This window comes from Arvicola amphibius, chromosome 9, assembly GCF_903992535.2.
Source record: "Arvicola amphibius chromosome 9, mArvAmp1.2, whole genome shotgun sequence".
Taxonomy (NCBI): Eukaryota; Metazoa; Chordata; class Mammalia; order Rodentia; family Cricetidae; genus Arvicola; species Arvicola amphibius.
Window position 1 is genome coordinate 72408405 of NC_052055.2, and position 24204 is coordinate 72432608.

General features: G+C 48.7%; 1 protein-coding gene across 1 annotated transcript; it reads right to left on the reverse strand.

The window, feature by feature from the left end:
• Positions 1–1782: 1782 nt before the first annotated feature.
• LOC119823424 (60S ribosomal protein L32-like) lies at positions 1783–2180 on the reverse strand. Its single transcript, XM_038343433.1, has one exon. It carries the CDS (start codon positions 2131–2133, stop codon positions 1783–1785), a length of 351 nt encoding a protein of 116 aa, XP_038199361.1. The 5' UTR covers positions 2134–2180.
• Positions 2181–24204: the final 22024 nt, after the last annotated feature.

The following is a 24204-nucleotide window of genomic DNA, read 5'->3' on the forward strand; positions in this document are numbered from 1 at the left end:
GGGTAGGCAGAGAAGAGTCCTCTCAAGCCTCGGTCACCTGTGTTGAGCAAGCTGAGTGAGTTCTACCCATCAAACTGACCAAGAGGAGCCAAAATGGTGGGACTATCTCTATTGTTTTCCAAGGTAGATGCAGCCTCTCCTGGGAAGGATGTGATCTGAGGGAGGACCCTCACCTGGAAGGGTGTGATCTGAGGGAGGACCCTCACCTGGAAGAGTGTGATCTGAGGGAGGACCAGCTCTCTTCAGCACAACCAGATATGAAGGAAGCCACAGCCGGAGGCTGCTGCAGGCACCTTCAGAGCCCAGGGTAGTGATGTATCCCTGAGGCACATAAACCCTTCTCTGACATGATCCCACAGGTTTGAAGTAGTCATTTACAAAGAGAAAAAGACTTTCTAGGCTCATGGTTCCCAGTGTAACAACCTAATCCGTTCTACCCTTTGCTTTGGGCCTGTAGCAGTAGCAGCAGGCAGCAGAGCATAGCTGGCGCTCCTGACTGGCAATGAGAAGGAGCTAGGGTTCCACGATCTCCTTCAATGCTGTGCTTCAGGGAGCCACAGACTCCACAGGCCTTCTCTAGGACCCACCTAGAGGAGATTCCACCACAGCGGTGCCAAACCAAGGACCACACCTTTAACACATGGGCCTCTGGGACGACCTGGATATCGGAAATGCAGAGGCATGCTGGGAGCTGTGTCTTCACCTCTGCAATGTCCACCTTCCTGTCTCCGTTTCACAGACAGGATTCTCGTAGAGCATGACACTGCTCGAGAGCCACAGCTAGTGAGCAGCAGAGGTTGGAACAGAACCTGGAGTCCAACATCTCTTCCCTGCCGTTGGGAGGGATAGAAGAATGTTGAACTCTAGGGCATTGGCTTTCGCATCTGCTCATCATTGTGTTCTCCGCTCAACTGGGGACAGAATGGTGTCTGACAAGCAGATGCACTGGGAGCCTGGGATCATGTGCGGACCTCAGATCTTGGGGTGAATGTTGGCATGGTCACTGAGGCAGTAGGCATGGGTCTTTGAATCATGTCTGGACTTTGCTGTGGGTGGAGATGAAGGTATTTGAGCACCAGCTGGAAATGCTCATGTGGCATGCAGGCAGACATGGTGCTGGAGAGGTAGCTGAGAGTTCTACATCTGATCTATAGGCAGCAGGAAGAGACCTCAAAGCCCGCCCCCAGTGACACTTCCTCCAACACCACACCTACTCCAGCAAGGCCACACCTCCCAATAGTGCCAGTCCCTATGAGCCTATGGGGCCATTTTCATTCAAACCATCACAGCCTGTCTGGGGTGAACAGACATTTGTCCGTGCTTCCTGTGATGGTGAATACCAACTGACAGGTTCTAGAATCATTGAGGAGACAAGCCGCTGGACATGCCTATGAAGGATGGTCTAGAATTGGTTGGCATCTGGTCATACCAATGAGGGTTTTGACCAGGTTAATTTAGGTGAAAGACTCACTCTAAAGGTGGGCAGTGCCAGTCTCTAGGCTTGGATTCTATGTGCAAAGGAGAAAGTGAGCTGAACATCAGCATTCATTGTTTTCTGCTTACTGAGTGCAGACACAATGTAACCTCCCGCCATGACGGACTGTACCCTTGAACCGTGAACCAGAGTAAGTCCTTCCTCATTTAAGTTGCTTTCGTCAGGTTTTTTTTTTTTTTGCAGTTTTTGTGGTTTTATTTAAACACAAATAAAACGTGCACGCGAGCCATCTACTCATTCTCTTTGCTGCGCAGCCTGGCGTTGGGATTGGTGACTCTGATGGCCAGCTACGCTGCTCTTTCTACGATGGCTTTTCGGTTCTTGGAGGAAACATTGTGAGCAACCTCAGCACAGTAAGACTTGTTGCACATCAGCAGCACCTCCAGCTCCTTGACGTTGTGGACCAGAAACTTCCGGAAGCCGCTAGGCAGCATGTGCTTGGTTTTCTTGTTGCTCCCGTAACCAATGTTGGGCATCAGGATCTGGCCCTTGAATCTTCTCCGCACCCTGTTGTCAATACCTCTGGGTTTCCGCCAGTTCCGCTTAATCTTGACATATCGATCTGACTGGTGCCGGATGAACTTCTTGGTCCTCTTTTTGACGATCTTGGGCTTCACCAGAGGCCGGAGGGCAGCCATGATGCCGCAAAGGAGATGGCAGCCACCTCGCAGGTAGCGCCGAGGAAGAAGGAACCGTCAGGGTTTTTTATCCCAGTAGCAAGAAGAGTAACTAAGACACATCTCCAGGCAAAGTCACACATGCGTTATGCATACCAGTAACACAAACGCTAGCCTAGACAGGTCAACGAATCGGCTAGTAACCAGGTCAGAAGTGCGGACCAGGTAGGCAGATAAAAACAGCCAATGATGACCTTTGCCACAGGGCAACCCGTTGAGAGTGTGTGGGACCCTTGCTGGAATCACTCATGTGATTTCCACGGCCACATGGTTCCTAGGCTGGTGAGTCGGGGATAGTGCTGTGAAGGCCGGTCCCCTGGTGGGGGCGCTGAAACATGGCCCATCCCATCTCAGCCTAGTCATACCAGAGAGGGCAGGGTGACAGAGGGCTGGGGAACGGGGAACGGGTATGGATGAAAGCTGTTGAAGAAGGTTTTGGTGGTATTGGTCATGCGGGCAGCAGAGAGGATGATAATGATTGTTTCTGGGGATGGTGAAGGTGAGGACGATACAGATGGGGATGAGAGATGATGGTGTTGGGATTGACAGGCAACGATGGCAGATGTGCAGTGAGCTACGGGCAGTGATGAGGGTGCCTCAGATTGTGACGCTGGTACCAGTGGCATGGCATTCTTGAGAGTACTTTCACCAATAGGCCCTAATTTTCTACCTTTCTTGGTAGCAGGTGGGGCTTTGATGGCTGGCAAGAACAGTCCCTGCTGCAGAGGCATCTGTGAAGAGAGGTAGCCTTAACCGTTCTCCGTAAGTCGGCCCCACACTTTGCTCGTGGCGTTTTCAGTTTGCAGGTAGTCAGCTCTATGAGCCACTCTCATCTGGGACTTGAAGCCTGAACAAATAAATTATACTCATTATTCACATCGGCAGCGATGTCATCAATGCATGGGAGCTCAGGCCCAGAGTGAGCCACTCAGGGGACGTGGCCGCCCACCTCAATATTGTTCAAGGCAAGCATGCCATGATTCACCCTGCAACTGTGAGACCGAGGCTCTTATATCAAAGTGACATAATTTAGAAGCGCTCTTCCCCCGAAGTGGACCTCTGTTGGGGTGGCAGACATATGGCTTCCTTGGGAGTGTGGGAGGGATTTGAAGAGGCAGGACTGTCGGGCTCCCAAGTCATAATTCACCTGGCCCAGCCACTGACAAGCTGCTCTTGTACACAGCAGCCAGCCAGCTTGACCCTCACACAGTCAGCTTGACCTCTGCAGCAGCACTCACCAGAGTCAGAGCCAAGGATGTGCCCTGGCCCTGAAAGCTGGTGAGGCAGCTTTGGCTGCATTTTCCCTGACGTTTTCTGGAAGGGGCCATGTTTTCCTTTGGTGCTGCTTTGACCAAATACCTGATAAACAACGGAAGGAAAGAAAGGTTTGTTCTGCCTCCTGGTTTCAGAGAGGTGTCCACTCAACATGGCACTGTGATGCTGAGCACGGTGATGCTGAGCACGGTGGTACTGAGCAGGAGGCAGGGTAGCACGATGACCTTCAAAGGCTCACCCTCGAGACCTGCTTCCTTGTCCAGGCCCCTTCCCATCGAGGCAGCACAGCCTTTCGGGCAACATCACAAGCTGGGGACCCAGCCTTGAAAACACGAGCCTGAGGTTGCATGTCAGATTCAAACCATACGTGACCATGTTCTCCACTCTCAGGCCTGCTATGTGGATTCCCGCACCTGGTGGAAGCCTTGCTGAATGTTGTGTGGATAGAGCTTTTCTGGCCACCCACAGCTTCCTTGGCACATGTGAGAAATTATGACAGCCTCATTAAAGCCACATCCCTGTGTCTGATATATCAGGTGATGGGCAAAGTGCCAGTAGGGCTGTTCTTTCTTTTTTTCTAGAAGGAATTATTAAGCTTATTTATCTCTCTTCCCTTCCCTTGCTTTCTTTTTTTCCTCCTTCCCCCTGTAGTTATTGAAAGGAGACACCAGGGAACTGGAGATGACTCAGTAGTTAGAAGATGCACCTGAGTTCAGTTCCCAACACCACACTGGGCAGCTTACGACTTCCTGCAACCCCATCTCCAAGGGACCCAATGCCCTCTCCTGGTCCCCTCTGACACCTACACTTCATGTACACACACACACACACACACACACACACACACACACACACACACTTAAAAATAAAATCTTAAAGGTTCTGGCAGCTTCTGGAAAAAAACGCAGACTAGCTAAAAGAATAAGCATGATGCCCACATATGTATCTTATGACCGTAAGTGACCATCAGACCTTTTGGGATCCTAGGTAGCTGTGGTATGGTGAGTATAAGGGTCCAGTCTGGATGTTCTAGAAATTCAAGTCTTGGGGGAAACTCTGTGGTTTAGGAAATGGAAAGTTCTAATGGAATAAAATATTTTTAGTTTGAAACATAAATATGTAATGTATAGGGAATCTACCTCTTGGGGATATTTTAGGTATCATCTATCTATCTATCTATCTATCTATCTATCTATCTATCTATCTATCATCTATCTATCTATCTATCATCTGTCTATCTATCTATCTATCTATCTATCTATCTATCTATCTATCTATCTTCTATTTCTTGAGACAGGGTTTCTCTGTGTAGCCCTGGCTGTCCTGGAACTCACTCTGCAGATCAGGTTGGCTTCTTCCTCCTGAATGCTGCGATTAAAGGCAAATGCCACCACTGACCAATAGTCTGACCTTATTTGGAATGACAGCCCTAAGAGAAAGCTACAACAGTGTCAACAGTGTCATGGAGAGTAGGTGACGTGAGATACACCTTAGTGTATCATAGCACTCTTGGTGTTTAAGTCTGGCCCTTAGGGCAGAACAGGGCTACCCCGAAGGCTGTTTCCCACAAGGAACAGGGAAAGATACAGGCTCTTCAAAGGGAAAATGCTTTCATGACTCGGGTTTGCAGGTGATGAACTTTCTGAACTGGAAGTTAGCTGTTAAGTGATGAGAACCAGCAAGTGGACCACTCTCCCCAAGCTGAGGCTGCCATTTATGGATGTAAACATTTCCACTGAGGCGTCCTTACCTTGACATGAACCAAGGTATTTCCGGTGAAGAAAAGAGAAAGAAACCTGACACGTAGTAACGCCCCAGAAAGCAATCCCTCCTGTCCACCAAGCCTGGAAGATGCAACAGGTTCCTTTTTCTTGTTTCTAAAAGCTCAAGTTTTTGGTGACATCAGTGATGTACCTTGGGTTCCCAGACGAAAGAAACCACGACAATATCTTTCTTGTCATTCTCCTCCCTCGCCATTTTCAACGTCTGCCTAAGCAGCATGTGCCGCCACCTCTAGCAACAGAAAAGCAATTCCTAAGAATAATCTTCAACGTGTCTGTTGAGAACTGCGGGTTCCAGTTTCCCTTGGCTTAGCGAAATTTGAGTTTGTGGCCCCTTCATCGGCTGCCCCTGCAGCTCTCTTCTTCTCTCTTCCGGGTGCTGCTCTTCAAGGCTTCCCGGAAGCATCCTTCTGCGCATGCGGCCCTGCTCAGCCTGATCCTTGGTTTATTTTCAGTTCTTTCTCCTCTGCTTTTGTTGACTTTCACAAGAAGACAGACGGTAGTTTATGAGCTCCCCCGCTTTGATTTCTTTGGGGTTTTCAGTTGTTTTAATCTGTTCCACTGTCTCACCATTCATTTACCTTCCATCCCCCGAGCCCTGTGGGAGGGAACTCGTTCCAGTCAGGCACTGGTCCAGGTTCCGCTCCACGAGGGCGCATCATCTTGCTGACTTCCCTGTGCTCTTTCTTCAGCTTTGACTGCTGCCCCTGGAACCTTGCTTCCCATGTCACGGGAGTTCTCGTTGTTTTTCCCTCTTCCTCCATGTCGTCCCAGGAGGCTTTGCTTTTGAAACAAGAGAATAGCTTATGCGTTTCTTGGACTGCGCGCTCAGATGTGTCACCTATGAAATTCCTGTTTTAATGACTGGCAGATTTCCGAGGAATAGTGGGATATCTCAAACTCGGCCGGCTACTGTATGACCTGCTATGTGTATCTCTCAGTGCAAATGAAAAGTTCAGAAAGAGCCGCTTCCTACAGTATTGCCCGCTGTATGTATCTCTGGTGCAAACGAAAAGTTCAGAAAGAGCCACTTCATTTGAGCCACACCATACTCCTCCAACATCCAGCTTTAGACCTAACAAAGCAACAACACAAAATACCAAATTAAGAAAAAAAAACCCTTTCAATTGTGTTACAGTCCTTGTCGACAAATCATCATCAGTGCATTGCAGATGTGCTGGTAAGAGAACTCAACAGTTAAAGGTGCCAGCTGAGCTCGATACTGTGCCTTCACAAGTTGCTCTCTGACCTCTATACACACGCTGTGTGGGGCAAGCTCCTGGGCACGCTCCCACACTAAATACGTGTAATGAGACATTATTGTGAATACAGATATACGATGCAGGTTAAGAACTTTAATAGCTCCCAATCCTTATCACAAATCCTCTAAATGTTTGCTATTCAAAGCATGGTCCCTGGACCAGCGGCATCAGCATTTCCGGGGAATTGACTGCAGTGTAGATGGGGGTGGGGTGGTGGGGTGGTGGGGGTGGTGAGGGGAGTCTCCAGACCTGTGTACTCAAAATTTTACAAGGTCCTTAGGTGGTTAGTATGTACAGAAATGTCCAGGATGCCAAGTTTCCATAATTAAAAAAAAAATATCCAGTGTAGCACCATGCCAAATGAAAATTGAACTGATGGATCACATCATCCAGTGTGGAGGTTTATGCACCACTACCGCCCAGTTTGGGGGCATCTTCACTGCTGCTTGTAAGAGTTCACTCGGTGTCCATGAAAATAGTGAGAACGCGAGAGAAGGATGAAGCATCCAGAAACAAGGGCGGCCACAATTCTTACCTCTATTGGTCACCTTTGCCCAGCTGTTATAACTGACAGGGACAAGAATTGATTTGATCTCACAGTTTTTTTTTCTTTTTCTGATTTTTCGAGACAGGGTTTCTCTGCAGCTTTTTTAGAGCCTGTCCTGGAACTAGCTCTTGTAGACCAGGCTGGCCTCGAACTCACAGAGATCCGCCTGCCTCTGCCTCCCGAGTGCTGGGATTAAAGGCGTGCGCCACCACCGCCCGGCTTGATCTCACAGTTTTAAAGGACTTAAGTCCATGGTGACGGGAGGTCTTGGCAGAGCAGCTGACATCAGGGTGGTGGGAACACGTGAAGGAGGCTTCCCTTATGGAGGACCAGGGAGCACAGACCCAATGGGAGCCAGAGGCTGACTATAAGCCCCCCAAGGGTCACTGGCTGTGAGCCTCTTCCCCACACAGCTCTATCCGCGAGGACTGAGTAAAACAAGCCCGAGGGAGACATTCAGTCTCAAGCATAATATTACTCTGGGGGACATGTGTTAATGTTCTCCTTGGTCTTTAGCTCTTGTCGGTAAGCTGGGACACTTTACCTCAGGAAGCCTGAAGGGCAAGTGTTTGATTCTGCTGGGGTGAACCAGGGCATTGACCTGTAACCCAGCCTCAGCCGTGGCCCTTCTTCTACCCAGAACTGTGAACTGGGTCACAATGAAGAACCATGGGATATTTCCAGCAGTGGTGACAGCCACTCTAGGCCCGGGATATGTTCAGAGATGGCATTGGTTGTTTTATGACACAGTTAGGCCCTGACATCTTTCAGTTCTTCCTCATTTTCTGAACATTTCCCATGATTCCCTGAGATGCCCAGTGTCTTCTTGGTAAATTGTTCTTCTTTTGAAGCCATCTTAGGCTGGTTTTTGTCACTTGTCACCATGAGGCCCGAGTGATAACTCCCTCCGCCTGGCTGTCTTTCCCTGAGGGCGCTGTGCATCAATCTGGTACCATGAATGGTGCTTCTCCATTTTTTTTCAAATTTGAAAGCCTATCATCTGATTATTACTTCAAGGACAACCATTGTCTCTACATTCCTAACATGAGGACAGTGGTCTCTGGATGCTCGTCCTTTTTTATCAGCTGGCGCCTCTAAGGACAGCGTTAAAATACATCCTGTTATCTTGGTCTTGTAGCAAGAGTAAAGGCGACAGGCTCCTGATGTCCCCCAGCATGTCACTGGTTTATCCCAGTTTTTTTCTTGATTCTCCAGATTCCTTCTGTTATCTCAAAGACTTTGAAGATGACAGACTTTTTCCAGGCTACAGCAGAGTTCTCATAAAGGAGCCTCCCAGGAACCTCCTTCAGTTGACGTGACCTTGGGCCAACAGGTGCACACGCTGATAAGAAACTATAAAGTATTTATTATAAAACAAGCTTGGGCTTACATATAATCTTACCATTTATTTAAAATAGGACCTGTGACCACAATGCAGAGGATAACTGGCCATGGTGTGCCCAGCCCCAGTTGGTACATCTACAACACAACCCCTAAACTTTAGGATCAGGAAACATTTGGAAATGTGGCAGAAATAATTAAAGAACTAGAGGACCAGAGTGCCTGCTGCAATAGTGTCTTTTAAATATATATGACTGGGAAGCTGCACCCGTGAAATCTAAAAAATACTACTGCCTAAACAAGACCAGCACAGTGTCACCGGCTGACACGACAGTGAAATACAAGATCAGCACAGTGTCACCGGCTGACACGACAGTGGAGGGGAAAATTCAGAAGGATCCACTCTGGATGGAGAGCTGTAGGCAATCAACAGCTGCCAGGAAGCAGTCTCCTCCAGGGAAGAGCCCTGATGGTCCATCCAGTTCCAATAGGTTATGTACACGCCAAATATGTAACCATAAGAGCAATGCTAAACGAGCTCAGACTGTGTGTGTCTGTGTGAGAGAGACAATAATAGTTATGGAAGAAGAGATCATGACCTTGAGAGGGAGGGGGGTCATATGGAAGGAGGGACAGGAGGGAGCTGGAGGGGGAGCTGGAGGAGTGGAAGAGATGTAAATATAGTACTCAAGCATGAAATTATGAAACGGTAAGACAGAAACACAGGACCAGTGGTTGGCTCAGCTGGTCAAAGCGCTTGCTGTGCAGGCCTGGCCTTGAATTTGGTCTACAGAATCCACACAGAAAGCCGGATGTGGTGATAGCAGAGCTCTAGTTCCAGCCTCAGAAGGTAGAGATGGCTTTCCTGGAGCAGACGTGATGGAGGAGTGTCTATGTGTTACTTTCATTATTAATAAAGAAACTGCCTTGGCCCTTTAAGAGACAGAAAATTAGATAGGCGGAGTAGACAGAACAGAATTGTGGGAAAAAGGAAGCAGAGTTGGGGAGACACTTCAGGCAGTTGCCATAGTGAGTCGCCATGCCTCTCCTCTCCAAGGTGGACGCAGGTTAAGATCTCTCCTGGTAATCCACCCCTCGTGGTGCTATATAAATTACTAAATATGGGTTAAAGCAAGATATGAGAATCAACCAATAAGAAGCTACAGATAACGGGCCAGGGGACAGGCAGTATTTAAATGAATACAGTTTCTGTGTAATTATTTTGGGTAAAGCTAGCTGGGTGGTGGGACACAGCCCGCCACTCCATCTACACAGACGAGTCATACAGAGAACTCTGGATCTCACTGAGAGACTGCCTCAGTGAATTGAACAGAAAAGCAGTATTTGATTCTCCAACCTCCACACATGAGTATACACATGCACATATATACACACACATGTGCATGTATACAACACATGCACACACACACATGTGCATGCATGCAGGTCCACCTATACATACATGTTACACATGAATGTCTATATACACGTGTATATACACACGTACATGTATACACACATGCACATATATACACATGCACACAACACACACAAAGCAGGTCCACCCGTACATGTACAATGCATGTATACACAGAAACGCACATGTATACACACACGCACATATATACACACATGCACATGCATACAACACACACACTGTAGTATGAAGCTGCGGGCAGGCCTGCTTTTCATCCCGCCCAACTCCCAGCTGCCTGGCTAGCTTAAAACCCGAAATAACAACACACAAACTGTATTCATTTAAACACTGCCTGGCCTATTAGTTTCAGCCTCTTACTCACATCTTGACTAACCCATATCTAATAATCTGTATAACACCACGAGTGGTGTCTTACCGGGAAAGATTCAGCATGTCTGACCTGGTGGCTGACTCCATCGCATCTGACCCAGAGAGGAGAGGCATAGCGATTGCCCGAGGCATCTGCCTCTCACTTCCCTTCTTCCCAGCATTCTGTTCTGTCTACTCCACCCACCTATGTTCTGACCTATCAGGCCAAGCAGTTTCTTTATTAATTAACCAATGAAACAACAAATAGATAGAAGACATACTTACATCAACACACAAGCAGGTCCACCTGTACATACATGTACAATGCATGTATACACACATACACGCACGTGTATACACACATGCACATGTATGCACACACGTACACGCACAAATGGAAAAAGGAAAAAGAAGAGAAACATATCTTTGCTGATGTGGGAAGCAGTTGAGGTGGTAGAGATTCTTGTTTCTGTAATTTACTCTTGTTCCCTTAGCCACTGCAGACAAAATCTGCCAAACAGACAAAGCAGGTAGTGGCAGGACCCCACTTCCGGGCATTTGCGGCACTCTGGAGAGAAGGGCATTGTGGTGGACACCAGAGAGAGCGTTGGCACAGTCATGGAGGGGGCACTCTGATGCCTGAGATATTTATTGATCATTGGGCTTTATAATTTATTCACTGCTAATGTGATACCATGGAACAGAAGAGATTTTCAAAACCCGACAGTACTAACGGCAGCAGCTAAGAAGTAACACATGGTTGATATGAAATTCCTCCAAGTATGCTGTACTTAAAAATTTCATAACGAAACGCTCGGCAAAGGCTTCTGAAAAGCTGAGAGTCACACCAAGAGCACCCTGGGAAAAGCTTACCTACTTCAGCACGGCAAATGTCTTATTTCTTGGAGTCCTTATCTCCCTAAATACAGGGTTTCCGTAGATGTGGTCACAGAACCCTGTGGCTTGCTTTGTTCACTTAACCTTGTATCGTCGACATTTCCCCAGTAGCCACACTCGTGGTGCACACTCGTGGTTGAGAAATTCCTTCCTTCCCGGGCAAATGTGGACACCGCCCCCTCAAACCGCAGTCATACTACAGAAGCCAACGACACTCTTAAACTGGGTGTTAAGAATCAACAGGGCTCTTATGCACTGATCCTGCTAAAACTCCTTCCAGAGATGCAGGGACTGTCTGTCAACTGTTCTCTCGAAGTAAAGGGTTAGTATAAATTCAACGCACACTGGCAAGTAATAGCGCTCCCCGGCCGTTGCAGGACGCCTGCTTTGAGTTAGGTGTTTTGTGGGGAAAATCTGTTACCTCCTTCTTGACCGCTCACCTTTACCTTCCTATTTCTGTTTGCTTCTCACTTCCATCCCACGAACAGTGTTTCCTCAAAGCTTCTGGGGTCTGCACGTCCAGCCTGATGACAAAACTCACTGATATTTGCAGGACATCACTTATTTTGGTTTCAAAGACTATTCATGATGTGGTAGACAATGTAGAATACAGAAATAAAATTGATCTATCGTGCTGTGTTGCCAATATGTCAGTCTTTAGGAGATATGTACATCTTTAAACAATCTCATTGTTGAAGCTCAAGTGTTAAAACCAGGGCTATTTCAGGTTCTGCCCTGTGCCTGCATGTTCACAGCCCAGATGAATTTAGCACCCGTGCCATTTGGCCCAGGCTTTTTATCCACGCGGTAGCTGAAATGAGAAGCCTCCCCAGCCGTCATTATGGGGTGATTTAACATGTCGTCAAGTATATGAAAGGCTGCTCTACTCTGAATAGCAAACAGCTGTTCCCCGTCTCCAGCAAGCCTGAAGCCAGAGGCGGGAGACAGGCGCCGGGCAACTTCTGGCTCTACACAGGAAGAATAGCCAGTTCCTGAGGGTCCTGGGCAAAACCCACGCCCTGCATCATTTAGCTGAGGCTGTGAGATGTTGGAAATTTAAATCCACAGCAACGTTAGCTTCCTTCTCTCTCTCCTGCTCACTCTGTCATTTTTGGGACATGGTTGGCAGTTTACAGTGGGCAGGGCAGGGAGCACCTATTATTTCTCCATAGTTCTTTAAAATTAGACAGTCTTCTTGATTGAATAGATTGAATGTTGCTTGGTAAAGGCAGTGGGATGCATTTGCGACATCTAGGTGTTCTCTGCACACAGATCTTACCTCTGTTTCTGTTCTTTGTCTCCTTTTCTGAAACCACTGCTCCTCTGGAGTGATTCTGTGCCACTTTGCCTGTGCTTTTCCTCCCGCCCCCAAGGAAGGAGCACCATCCTTTAGCTCAGCAGTGAGGGAAGCAGAAAGGCCTCTACTGGAGCCTCGTGTGTGAGTCTGCTTACCCACTCCCCCTTCTGCTGCAGCCCAGGGCTTGAAAGTCTACATATCAAGCATGGCCTTGAACTTGGAGCGCTGTGCCATGGACAGCAGTACTCAGAGCCACGCCGTCAGCCTGCATACTTGCCGCTGTCCCTTTTCATAACAAGGTCCCACGGCACTGGCCCCACACTCCTGTGACAAAGGAGCTTCGTGTCCGACATGTTGCAGGGATGGTTTATACAGGAGATAAGATATATAAGATATATAAGGAGATATATAAGGTTTCTCAAGCCCTTTAGAGCTGAGTCATCTCCGGATCTCTCAACAGTTACCAAGACCAGTGAGGTGTGAGCCCACGTGGAGGGTTTTCCACTACAAAGACAAGAGAGTCATGGCCTTTATCCTTGAGCATTTGGCTTCCCTCAGGGAAGCCCAGAAATAGATACATAAATAGGTGATCCAAGTGTGCTGTTCTGAGGCCAGGCTCCCATTTTATAGGCCGATGAACTGAGAACCCGAGCATCTCTAGGGACCACATCTAGATCAAGGTTGGGCATCAAGACTGGGACCTGTTTCGGCTCCACTGTTACTGAGCTCGACAGCCCTTCAGAAGTTGCTTCCCACTTTTGGTTCCCAATTTCCTCACCCTCACTTGGAAATAAAGGAGTCAGGCTCTAATATTTAAAAGATTCCTCCCTCCACCCTTGCCACCCCTTCAAGTCTGAGTTTCTGGTACTTTCCATAGCAAATATCCCACCTGGCTCCCTAACATTCTCTGAGAATTTGCCTGTAAGCCGTGCTCTAAGCTGAGCCCGGCAGAAATCCCCAGCGCAGCCTGCATTCCATGCTGGGTTCTAAGTCCCTCTACCTGACAGCTATGCCAGGGCCAGTTCTCCAGCCAGGCGGTCTGTGGTGCTGCCCCGCGTCCTTATTGCTACAGTTTCCGTTCATTTCCTTTGACCTGCCTGTGGGAGAAGGCTTATATTACTGATAATTCTAGTTAATCCTTTAACTAGGAAAAGGAAACTAGCCATCTAATAGGCAGAGCGAGGGAAGGACTTGGCACACCATCTGAAAATATAAACCTAAAATATTCCAGAGTATTCTCTGGGAGGCCGCAGCCATTAACGCCCGGAGAGCCGGCTACTGCATGGCCTGGCTCCTCGTGGTGGGCAGAGTTCTGAGCCCAGCTGGGAGTGGGGACTTTCCCTTTCTGTGTGCTTGCGGTGCATGCCTTTAACTTGTTAGGGCAGAGCATCTCCAAGCCCGTAAAAAGCTTTCTGACATGTCCCTGAGCAGATGGCCTCCCCCATTTCAGAAGATGTCATGGTTTATTAATTCTTTGCAGAAGCAATAAGAACTGGGTATTGGCTTAATTTGGGGCCAATTTACTGTTACGGTAGAAAATATTGGCTCTGTCTCCTTTTATTCAGCACAAGGGTCTATAGTTTCTGCTTTAACCCCTCCTGTGCTGTGCTCCTCCCCACCCCACTTCTGCTTAGATGATTTCGGGCCTCAGTTTCCTCAACATAAAGCTGAGATAATTGTGGCAACGATTTCCTAGGATTGTGCTGAATAGATATTAAGTTGAGTTATTTTAGTGTCTTTCTCCACAAAATGCTCCACATGGTGACACTTTAAAAAAAAAAAACCCACTGGAAATATCACATCCAGATGTTCTGGCTTCTTTATGGATAACGGGTACCATGACAACCCTCTGTTCATGTTCTCATTAAGAACAGCTATCTGGAGTTGAGTAGAGAGGAAATCTGTACCTGCCCAGCCTTTCTGTTCTACAGAGGTGGGGGTGTTTCTGCCTGGTCCTGTGCGCTGGAGTCTGAGATCTGGGCTTCCCTGATTCTTCTATAGGCTGTGCATAGCCTCACAACTAAATTCTCTTGAAGCTGCTTCAGTGGGAACAGCTCTTGCTGTGAAAGCGTAAAGGAACCAAGTTTGAGTCCCCAGCATCCACGTGAAAAGTGGGCATGGTCACGGTCAAGCCCGTCACTGCAGTGGTGGCCAGGGGATTGGTGATACAGGGATGCTGAGCCTCCCCGCTGGTAACCTAGCTCCATATTCAGGGAGGGTCTGTCTCAAGGGAATAAGGCCAACAATGTTAGAGTAAGACACCCAACATCTTCTTCTGACCCTCATGTGTGCACACACCTGTGAATACACACACACACACACACGTATAAGCAAGTGAAAAAGAGAAGCTGGTTCAGCTTGGCTGTGGAACATGTCTGTCATTCCACATACTCAGGAGGAGGAAGCAGGGGGATTATTGGCTCAGGGCTAGCTTGGGCTACACAGAGGAGACCTCCATATTAAAACAGCAAACACCCCTGCACTGCCCCACAGTGTCCTAGCTTTACCTGATCTAGTGGCAGTAGGAAGCAGTGCCCTTCGGGAAGGAAAATTCAAACCAAACAAATGGAGTCTCTAATAGGAGACTGACCTTTGTGGACTGAAGATGAGATTGTGACTCAGAGACAAAGAAAGAAAAACACAATACTCGATGGCATCATCTCCAGTTTACAACTCTACTAGGGACTCTTGAAGACCAACTGAACAGGCGCTTCACGGACACCCCACTTAAGCCGCACAATCCTGCGGAGGCAGGGTATTACCATTCCTGTTTTTCAGTTGAGAAAAGTTTGCTTAGAAAGACTGAACAACTTGTACAAGGAACTAGTGAAGGCAGTAACCAGTGAAGTTAGGAATCAGCGAGGGCAGGGACCAGTGAGGGCAGGGACCATTGAGGACAGGAACCAGTAAGGGCAGGGACCAGGAAAGTCAGGGACCACTGAGGCCAGGGACCAGTGAGACCAGGAACCAGTGAGGGCAGAGACCAGTGAGGGCAGGGACCAGTAAGGGCAGGGACCAGTGAGGGCAGGGACCAGTGAGGGCAGGGACCAGTAAGGGCAGGGACCAGGGAAGTCAGGGACCAGTGAGGGCAGGGACCAGTGAGGGCAGGTACCAGTGAGAGCAGGATGCATTATCTTTCTACTGGGAACTGGGTGGGGTGAGGGCTTGTAGGAAGGAAACTGAGGCTCCGAAGAGGAAAGGCCTTGCTGAGATTGCAAGGCTACCAGGTCTGTACCTTATGCCCAGGTAAGGCGCCTGAGATGCCTGACCCTAGGCCATGAGATGCCCGCAGGAAGGAAGTAGGTCTCATCTCAGAGTGCCTTGAGGGGCAGAGCTACTTCACTTGTCACTTGTCTCCTTCTGTAAGGAGGTGGGAAGAGTCTTGGAGAACCGTGAGTTGTGCTGTAACTCTGATGGTTCTGAGCAGATCCTGCTTCCCTTGCATTGTAAGCCTGGGTTACCTCTGACCTGGGTCTGGGGTAGGGCCTGGGAATGTGCATTGGGCAAGCTTTTAGGTGCTGCTGGTTGAGAGAGCTAGATGCTAAGGTGTGGGGACTGGTACCTCTGAGAGACACTGCTTCCTAAGAAAATGAAATGCTGGCTCAGATTAGGGAATGGCAGACTAGACAGGGCCAGAAAAGCTCTATTGTATTTTGGTCTACAGCAGATTCGTACCTGTGAGCTGGGAGCATGAAGGGACACACACCTAGGAATGCCACTCTGTCCCATGGAAAGGCCCACTTGTTTATTTACTGGGTCACATTTGAATGTTAACGGTGTTGGCGCTTATTGTCACCATGTGGTGATGGGAGCACACGTGGGCATGCCCACTGCACGCGGCCGTGGGAAGCCACAGGGCGGCTGGGCCTCTGCAAAAATAGCTGGGATCACATGGGATCTTAAGCCTTTCTTATAGCTGCTTTTTTGGTGTGTGTATATATGTGCAGGTGCACATGAATGCATATGTGTGTGGTGGCCAGAGAACAACCTCAAATACTGTTCCTCAAAAGTCACTCAGATTGTGCTTTTAAAACTGTTCTTTACTCTTGAAAATTCTATGCAAGTTTACAATGAGATCTGGTCGTATCCACCCTGCTGCATCATATATATATATATATATATATATATATATATATATATATATATATATATATATATATATATCCACTAAGGCCAGTTAGTGCTGCCAATATGTGGATGGGCCACCTTGCACCTTGTTTTTTTTTTTTTTTTTTTTTTTTTTTTTTTTTTTTTTTTTTTTTTTTTTGAGAAAGTGTCTCTCATTGGCCTGGAACTTAACTAGTAGGCTAGGATGGCTTGCTAGAGGGTCCCAGGGACCCACCTGTCTCTACCTCTCCAGTGCTGGGATAGTAGGTGTGAGCACCTTACCTGTGGTTTGTGTGTGTGTGGGGGGAGGGTTCTGAATGGAATCAGTTGTTTATGCTTGTGAGCCAAGCACTGTAGTGACTGATTCACCTCCCCAGCTCTCTGACAAACAATTTGCTGTGGTTAAGAGGTTACCAGCGTAAGATGGAGGGGTGGCTTTGGTTCCCTCAAAGATTTTCAGGGACCCTCTGAAACATATGAAGTGGAAATCAGCGGAGCCCTGAACCACCTCATAATATTGCCCAGAAAGAGTGGTCATCCCTGGAGGTTAACAGGGGCCCCTCTCCCACACCCCTGGGCAGACAGTCAGAGTCAGCCTTACCAGCAGGTAGTGCCCCCATGTCCAGCAGTCGGGGCTGGAAGGGCCTCAGAGGTCCACGAGGATTAGTGTGAGAGTCTCCCTCAATGTGGGGGCAAAGGAACCTCAGTGAGTTCTTTGACACCCAGGAGGCCCAGAGAGGGAGCGGAACCTGGGACGAGGACCTTGCTTCTCTTGCTCATATGTGACTACTGGGCTTGATCAGGGCTGTGTTTTCAGAGGTGGAGGTCTGCCAAGCATCCAAAGGCACACTCTCCACTCAGCCTGCCGCGTGTTCAAAGGCACATTCTCCGCTCAGCCTGCCACGTGTTCAAAGGCACATTCTCCGCTCAGCCTGCCACGTGTTCAAAGGCACATTACCCGCTCGGAGCCCATCTTTTACTTTCATTAGATGCAGAAATTTGGGGTGGAGGTCTCGTTGAGACTCTGAGCCCATTTCCCTAGTCTTCAGGGCAGAACCTCTCCTCTCGGCCTCTGACTCAGACGTTCTTTAAAATGGGAGCGTTTTTAGGCTTAGATGGCTTTCACCTGGGGCCCTCCCTTGCTCCTTCATTCTGCACAGTGGGGTGGAGAGGGTGAGGAGGCCCACTCACCCCTCACCTTCTGGAAAGGCTTCAGTGTGTCCTGACCCTAGATGATGCTCACACCTGTACAGCCAGTCATATCTTTTTCAGGTCACTGGCCAGACTGGCTGGGTGGGGTGACTGGATGAGCCTCGGGCCTGGTTGGTGACCGCAGGTGGGGGAAGCCCAAGACTCCATCTGGGAAAGAGGGGGCTTTATATTACAGAACCACAGAGCTGGGGAAAATAAAGAAGTATATTACACGAATCCCTTGTGCAGATAGGGAAACTGAGGCCCAGAGGATTTTCTTCCAAAGCTATAAGGGTTCAGGTCTGCAGCTTTTGTCCCCGACTCTGCATCAGGCCTTTCCAGAATTTGTTTCCTTGGTCAGTTAGGATTCTATTCTCCCACATTCTGGACGTAGATGACGCTGGCATGCAGAGCTCTATTGGTGCCATGTTGGTTGGGGAGACGGATTTGTTCATCTTGATGTCACCAACACTTGGCACAATGCCCGAGGCCCACAAGGGGTCGTTTATCATTCCTTGAGCCATGTGACCAATGAAGAGGTTTTGTCTTACGGACTTTTAATGAAGTTAATCTTACTTTAAAACACACTTGAATAGCTTTAGCAAGGTATATAAAATAGGAGTGATGGCACTGTGACCCCTCTTGTATGTATTCTATTGTTTCTTATTTGTTTGTTTGTTTTGCTGTTTTCTTGAGACAGGGTTTCTCTGCATAGCCCTGGCTGTCCTGGAACTTGCTTTGTAGTAGGCCAGGCTGGCAAACTCAGAGATCCGCCTGACTCTGCCTCCTGAGTGCTGGGATTAAAGGAGTGCGCCACCATGCTCAGTTTATTGTTTCATGTCTTACTATCCAATATCAAATAATGGATATTTGTTGTAGAAAAGAAATAAAATACAGATAAGAGGAGGAAGACACAACAACCCAGCAACCTTCAGTGTCATTACAGAGCCCTGGGCTTAAGAACAGAGGCTTAGGGCCTGGCATCCTTTGGAGATTCAGCCACTTCTGTAGCCCTGGACCTGAGACAGTTCCTGTCCTGGAAGAAGTCTCATGCATGAACCAGCTTCCTGCCCTGTTTCCTCGGAAAAGTAAGATTCAGGTAAGATCAGAGCCGGACCTTCCATCTGGGGCACATGACCTTTTCACATTGAGACATGGCGTTGTCTTCTCCAAAGCTCATGAATTGACCAAAGACTGCAGCTCCTAATATTTTCAGTAAGGCTATGATTTTGTGTTGGGCTCCATTCACAGTTATCCTTGGCCAGTGTAGCCTGTGGGCTGTGGGTTGGAATGGCATCAGTGTGCCTACCTCACGCTCATCTCTCTACCTACCCTTACAGCAGCCACCTAGACATGGAGTCTAGGGCTTAGGGGGAGAAGTGAGTTGAGAGGCATCCAACTTTGCCATGTGTCACATACTGTCCAACGGGGCCACTAACCAACAGACATGAAGTGAAAAGCGGGGCCCCTGAGCCCTTCTGAGCGTCTCGTCTCTCAGGGCTGCTTCCCTGGCTGACCCAGAGCTGTGAGAACTGGCAGAGGCAGACTCACAAGTGCTCTTCTTGCGTCCCCTCTGCCAGGTGGAGCAACAGTCCCCGCCTTTCTGTTTGGTAGGATATTGTGAGGTCCAGGCTCCGGGAGAGGGGAAGCACACTGAAGAGAGAAAACACCACCCCAAAGTGTTTTCTTCACATGCAAAGAAGAGTTTACCGGAATTCCAAGGTTCTGGGATTAACTGGTTGGTCCTCCCTGCTGTATGTGGCTGGCAATCTTTCTGATCGTAGTATCCCTGGCTCCTTAGTAACCGCTCCCGCCCCAGTGTTCCCCAACTGTTAATGTTGCTTCTGTGGAACATGATGGGTAACAAGTTGCTCCCTAAAATAACCACCATCAGATAAGTCAGGATGGGGGTGGACTCTTCTGGAAGAGAAACAGGCTGCACTGTGGCAATTAAATCCTCCTCAGAGGAGAGCAGGGGCTCTGGCTCTTGCCTCCAGTTTCTGAGGCGACCTCACCAGAGAAAACAGGGTGCCCTGGGATGTGGCTGGGAAGGATGGCAGCTGCCCCAGATGTCCGCAACTGTCACCCGGAGCCTGGACTTGGGTTCACAGTCCCTCAACACAGGCAGCGATTAAACCTCTTCCCCAAAGGCGAGGGAATCTGTCCCCTCTGTTCAGAATGCCTTTGCTGACTGATGCCCTGACATTCGCCTGCATGTTGGTCTGAGAGAGGTGGCCTTGCCATTGCCATTCCCAGAGAGGGGAAACTGAGGCAGTAGGGGACTGAGGAGGACAGTTGTGTGAGTGCCACTCCAAACAGACCTCCTGGTGTTCTTTTCTCCACGCACCCTGGGTACATGCATGTGTACACTTACACACACACACACACACACACACACACACACACACACACAAATTTTACAGCTCCCTGAAATTTATGAGGAAAGCCAACTACCCTGAGAGGTCTTAATTAAGCAGTCTTCCCTGAGGAGAAAGGAAACGGGCTTCCATATTCTTAGCGCCGACAGCAGATTGCTGGATTTACTGCCTGAGGCTCATGTTTCTCCCCACATCGAGTCCTCTCTGTTCTAAATGTCACGTTGAAGGTGATTCAAGCAACCCCTGCGCAACTTCTTTCCCTTCCTGGTGCCCTTCAGATTGCCAGCATTTCCTCTGATCCGACTCCTTGCTCTCTAGATTCAAGATCAGATTGGAACAACACACAGTGCCCAGTTTATAAGAAAGGGGCAGTCTAGCACGCCCAGGGCAGGCCTGAAGGCACGTGGGGGCTAGTGCCCTGTCTCCCCTCGTAGCCCACATGACCTGCCAATGGCTGCCATGAAGATATATGTGTTTAATCAGATCCCTGACAGGTATAGGCCCTGCTCTCCCAAACTCTCGAGGATCTGAGCTCAGTGTTTGCCTTGGAACTGAATGGATCACATTGTTCTGGGAAAGAAAATTTAAAGGCGCAGACTTGTAATTTTCAGTAGATCTGGAGAGCTTGCCGCCCTAGCCTCAGTCCAGGCCCCCTTTCTGTAAACCTTCTCTCTGTCTTTCTGCCGTTTTTTAAGCTTCTAAACACACCACAGCCGACCAGCTCATCTTCCCAAGCCCTGCTGATAATGGTCTTAACAGTGCCAGTCCCCACTCAGCTGCCATGGGAACACATGGCTTAAGGCTAAAAGTGATTTTATTTTGAAAACTTCTTTAAAAATCAAAACCAAATGCTACTGAAACTTCACATATGGCAGGACCCACTCAAAACGCAGACGAGTGAAGGAGAAACAGTGTGTGGGAGTGGAGGTGGAGGCAGCGATTCTTCAGCCCCGCTCCCACCCAGGACGGGACGGTGACTTCCTGTGAGAAGTAGGTGGATGAGCCCACAAAACCTGCAGAAACCAAATCTGGCAAACACCCCCTCTCCTGGGATTGAGGGACGTCTTTGCTGGGTCTGAGGAGAGGGATAATCCAGTTTCACTCTGGACATTATATGAAGAGAGGTCAACCTCAGGCCTGTTAATGAGGGCTGAGAGGACCGGCCAGGACGGGTGTTGTGACCAGCTTTTTTTTTTTTTTTTTTATTGTGAAGGAGGTGCCCCAACCACCCCACCTCCTTCAGTCAGGAGAATAATGTCGGAAAGAAGATGGCTCAGACTCCTGTGGATTCCCCTTCTTCTCAGGCCTTGTCCCCAACCATGGAGGCCCTGTGAGAAGACTGCAGAGTCGACTGTAGGCAAGATCCAGGTCTCTGGCCTTCTGCCTGGCTGCAGGCAGGGCACCTCCTTGTCCAATCTGTAAACCCGCGGCTGGCTACCTGCTGACATACCTCGGAGGCCTCCGGTTAGCTAATTGAGAGGGGAAGGTCACTTTGAACATTCCGAGGCTTGGTCAGGGGCCAAGACTCATTACACAGCTTCAAAGTTGGAAACTCCATCAAGTTCATGGGGGAAACTGATCATTTTAGATCATCCCAATGGCACTGAGCCCACCGGGGCACCCTGGGAATCCCACTTTTACACGTGATAAGAGCACGTGTGTGTGTGTGTGTGTGTGTGTGTGTGTGTGTGTGTGTGTGTGTGTTGCTTTGCCAGGGCAGGAGCGAGCAGGAGCGAGCGTGTGTGTGTGTGTGTGTGTTGCGTTGCCAGGGCAGGAGCGAGCAGGAGCGAGCGTGTGTGTGTGTGTGTGTGTGTGTGTGTGTGTGTGTGTGTTGCTTTGCCAGGGCAGGAGCGAGCAGGAGCAAGCGTGTGTGTGTGTGTGTGTGTGTGTGTGTGTGTGTGTGTGTTGCTTTGCCAGGGCAGGAGCGAGCAGGAGCGAGCGTGTGTGTGTGTGTTGTGTGTGTGTGTGTGGTTGCGTTGCCAGGGCAGGAGCGAGCAGGAGCGAGCGTGTGTGTGTGTGTGGTGTGTATGTGTGTGTGTATGTGTGTGTGTATGTGTGTGTATGTGTGTGTGTATGTGTGTGTGTGTGTGTGTGTGTGTTGCGTTGCCAGGGCAGGAGCGAGCAGGAGCGAGCGTGTGTGTGTGTGTGTGTGTGTGTGTGTGTTGCTTTGCCAGGGCGGGAGCGAGCAGGAGCGAGCGTGTGTGGGTGTGTGTGTGTGTGGTATGGTGTGTGTGTATGTGTGTGTGTGTGTGTGTGTGTGGTATGTGTGTGTGTATGTGTGTGTGTGTGTATGTGTGTGTGTATGTGTGTGTGTGTGTATGTGTGTGTATATGTGTGTGTGTGTGTATGTGTGTGTGTATGTGTGTGTGTGTGTATGGTGTGTGGTGTATGTGTGTGTGTATGTGTGTATGTGTGTGTGTGTGTGTGTGTGTGTATGTGTGTGTGTGTAGTATGTTAGGTGTATATGTGTGTGTGTATGTGTGTATGTGTATGTGTGGTGTGTATGTGTGTGTGTATGTGTGTGTGGTGTGGGATGTGTGTATGTGTGTGTGTATGTGTGTGTGTGTATGTGTGTGTGTGTGTGTGTGTGTGTGTGTATGTGTGTGTATGTGTATGTGTTGGTGTGTGTTGTGTGTGTGTGTGCGTTGCCAGGGCAGGAGCGAGCAGGAACGCAGACCCTGGTTGCAGTTTATTTTCCACCATTTAAAAATTCCAGCAGAACCATTACCAACAGAACAGAACCAAACTTGGAAAACACAGACGAGAAAAAAAATATTCCCAAATCCCACACTTTAATGTAACGAGAACCTTTCTTTGTAGGCATGATTGTCGTCTGTTTTTATGTACTATTAGTCAGGAAATACATAACACATAGGCCCCGTTGCCTTTTAAGAACTAAGTATTGCGTCTCAATCATCTGCGCATTTCTCCAGGACCGTGATGCTCCGTTGTGGTTAATTGTGGATGATGTGGACTGACAATCTACCTTTGACAAATTGTATGAACACACTCATTTCCCTCTAAGATTGCTCTTGTTTTTTTTTTTCTTTAAGAAGTTGTATTTTTTTTTTCTGACTATAAAAGTAACACATTTTTATTTTTTAAAAAGTGTGGAAAATCAGGTAGGTATAAAGAAGTTAATAAAAATCACCTGTAATTGTTCCACCCAGAGAAAATCACTATTAACCTTCGGGTGTATTTCCTTCATATATATATATTAGAAACACGATCACACTGTGCTGAAGTTTTGTAGGTCCCTAGGGCTGGGAGAGCAAAATTGGCAGAGGAAATATTATTTCCAGGAGACATTTAGTGTGCGATCCGTGTGCATTTGAAATTGCTCTGTGTTTTCATTGAGAACGTGAGACTGGGGACAGCCCTGCCCCCTGCCCAGAGGTCAGGAGGGCAATGAAGGGTGGACAGTGGGGTGGCTGTGCCCAACTGCAGCCTTGCTCAGGGACTGACTCCCGGTCAAAGGCCACAGGGGGTGTGAGCAAGCGCACCTTCCTCATTTCTCCTGACAGGAGCCCTGGGGCCCCTGATTTATGGCCACACTTCACGGGACACTAGTAAATGTCCCATAGTATATTTTGTAAGAGTAATGAAGTCTCAGTAACCCCAGCTCTCCCTCAGCCTCTGCTCATAAATTTCCTTCTGCAAGAGGGGAGCTGCCAGGGCTGTGGATTAGCAGAGGGGGTCCTGGGGCCCCAGCATCCTCCACTCCTCTCCTATTCCAGGCTTTCTCAGAAGGAAGTAGGTGGTTTTGCTGCAAGCCCTCCACCCACCGGGATGGGGCAGCCCAGTTGAGCTCCAGACTGAGCGTCTAAAGGGCCGAAGCAGGGAAAGGCAGGAGAACCCCACGCAGATGCTCACCTTTCTTCTGCAGCTCCTCTTATGGGTCAGGCTAGAGGCCAGTGACTTAGGGCTGAATCTTTCTTGAGCACTGTGGACCTTGAGCTTCAAGTTGATGGAGGAGTTGAAGTAGGGTGGTAGTGGGCCTGCCACTTCCGCATACTTCCACGGGCTGTGGTCAGGGAATACGTCTGTCACCCAACAGGAGAACAGCACTTTGATTTTCCTTCTCCTTTAATTTGTCCTGCTAAGAGCTAAAGTTATCTTCAGTCATTATTTGAATGTGCTGCTTCCTTTAGGAGCTTGCTAAGCTACCCC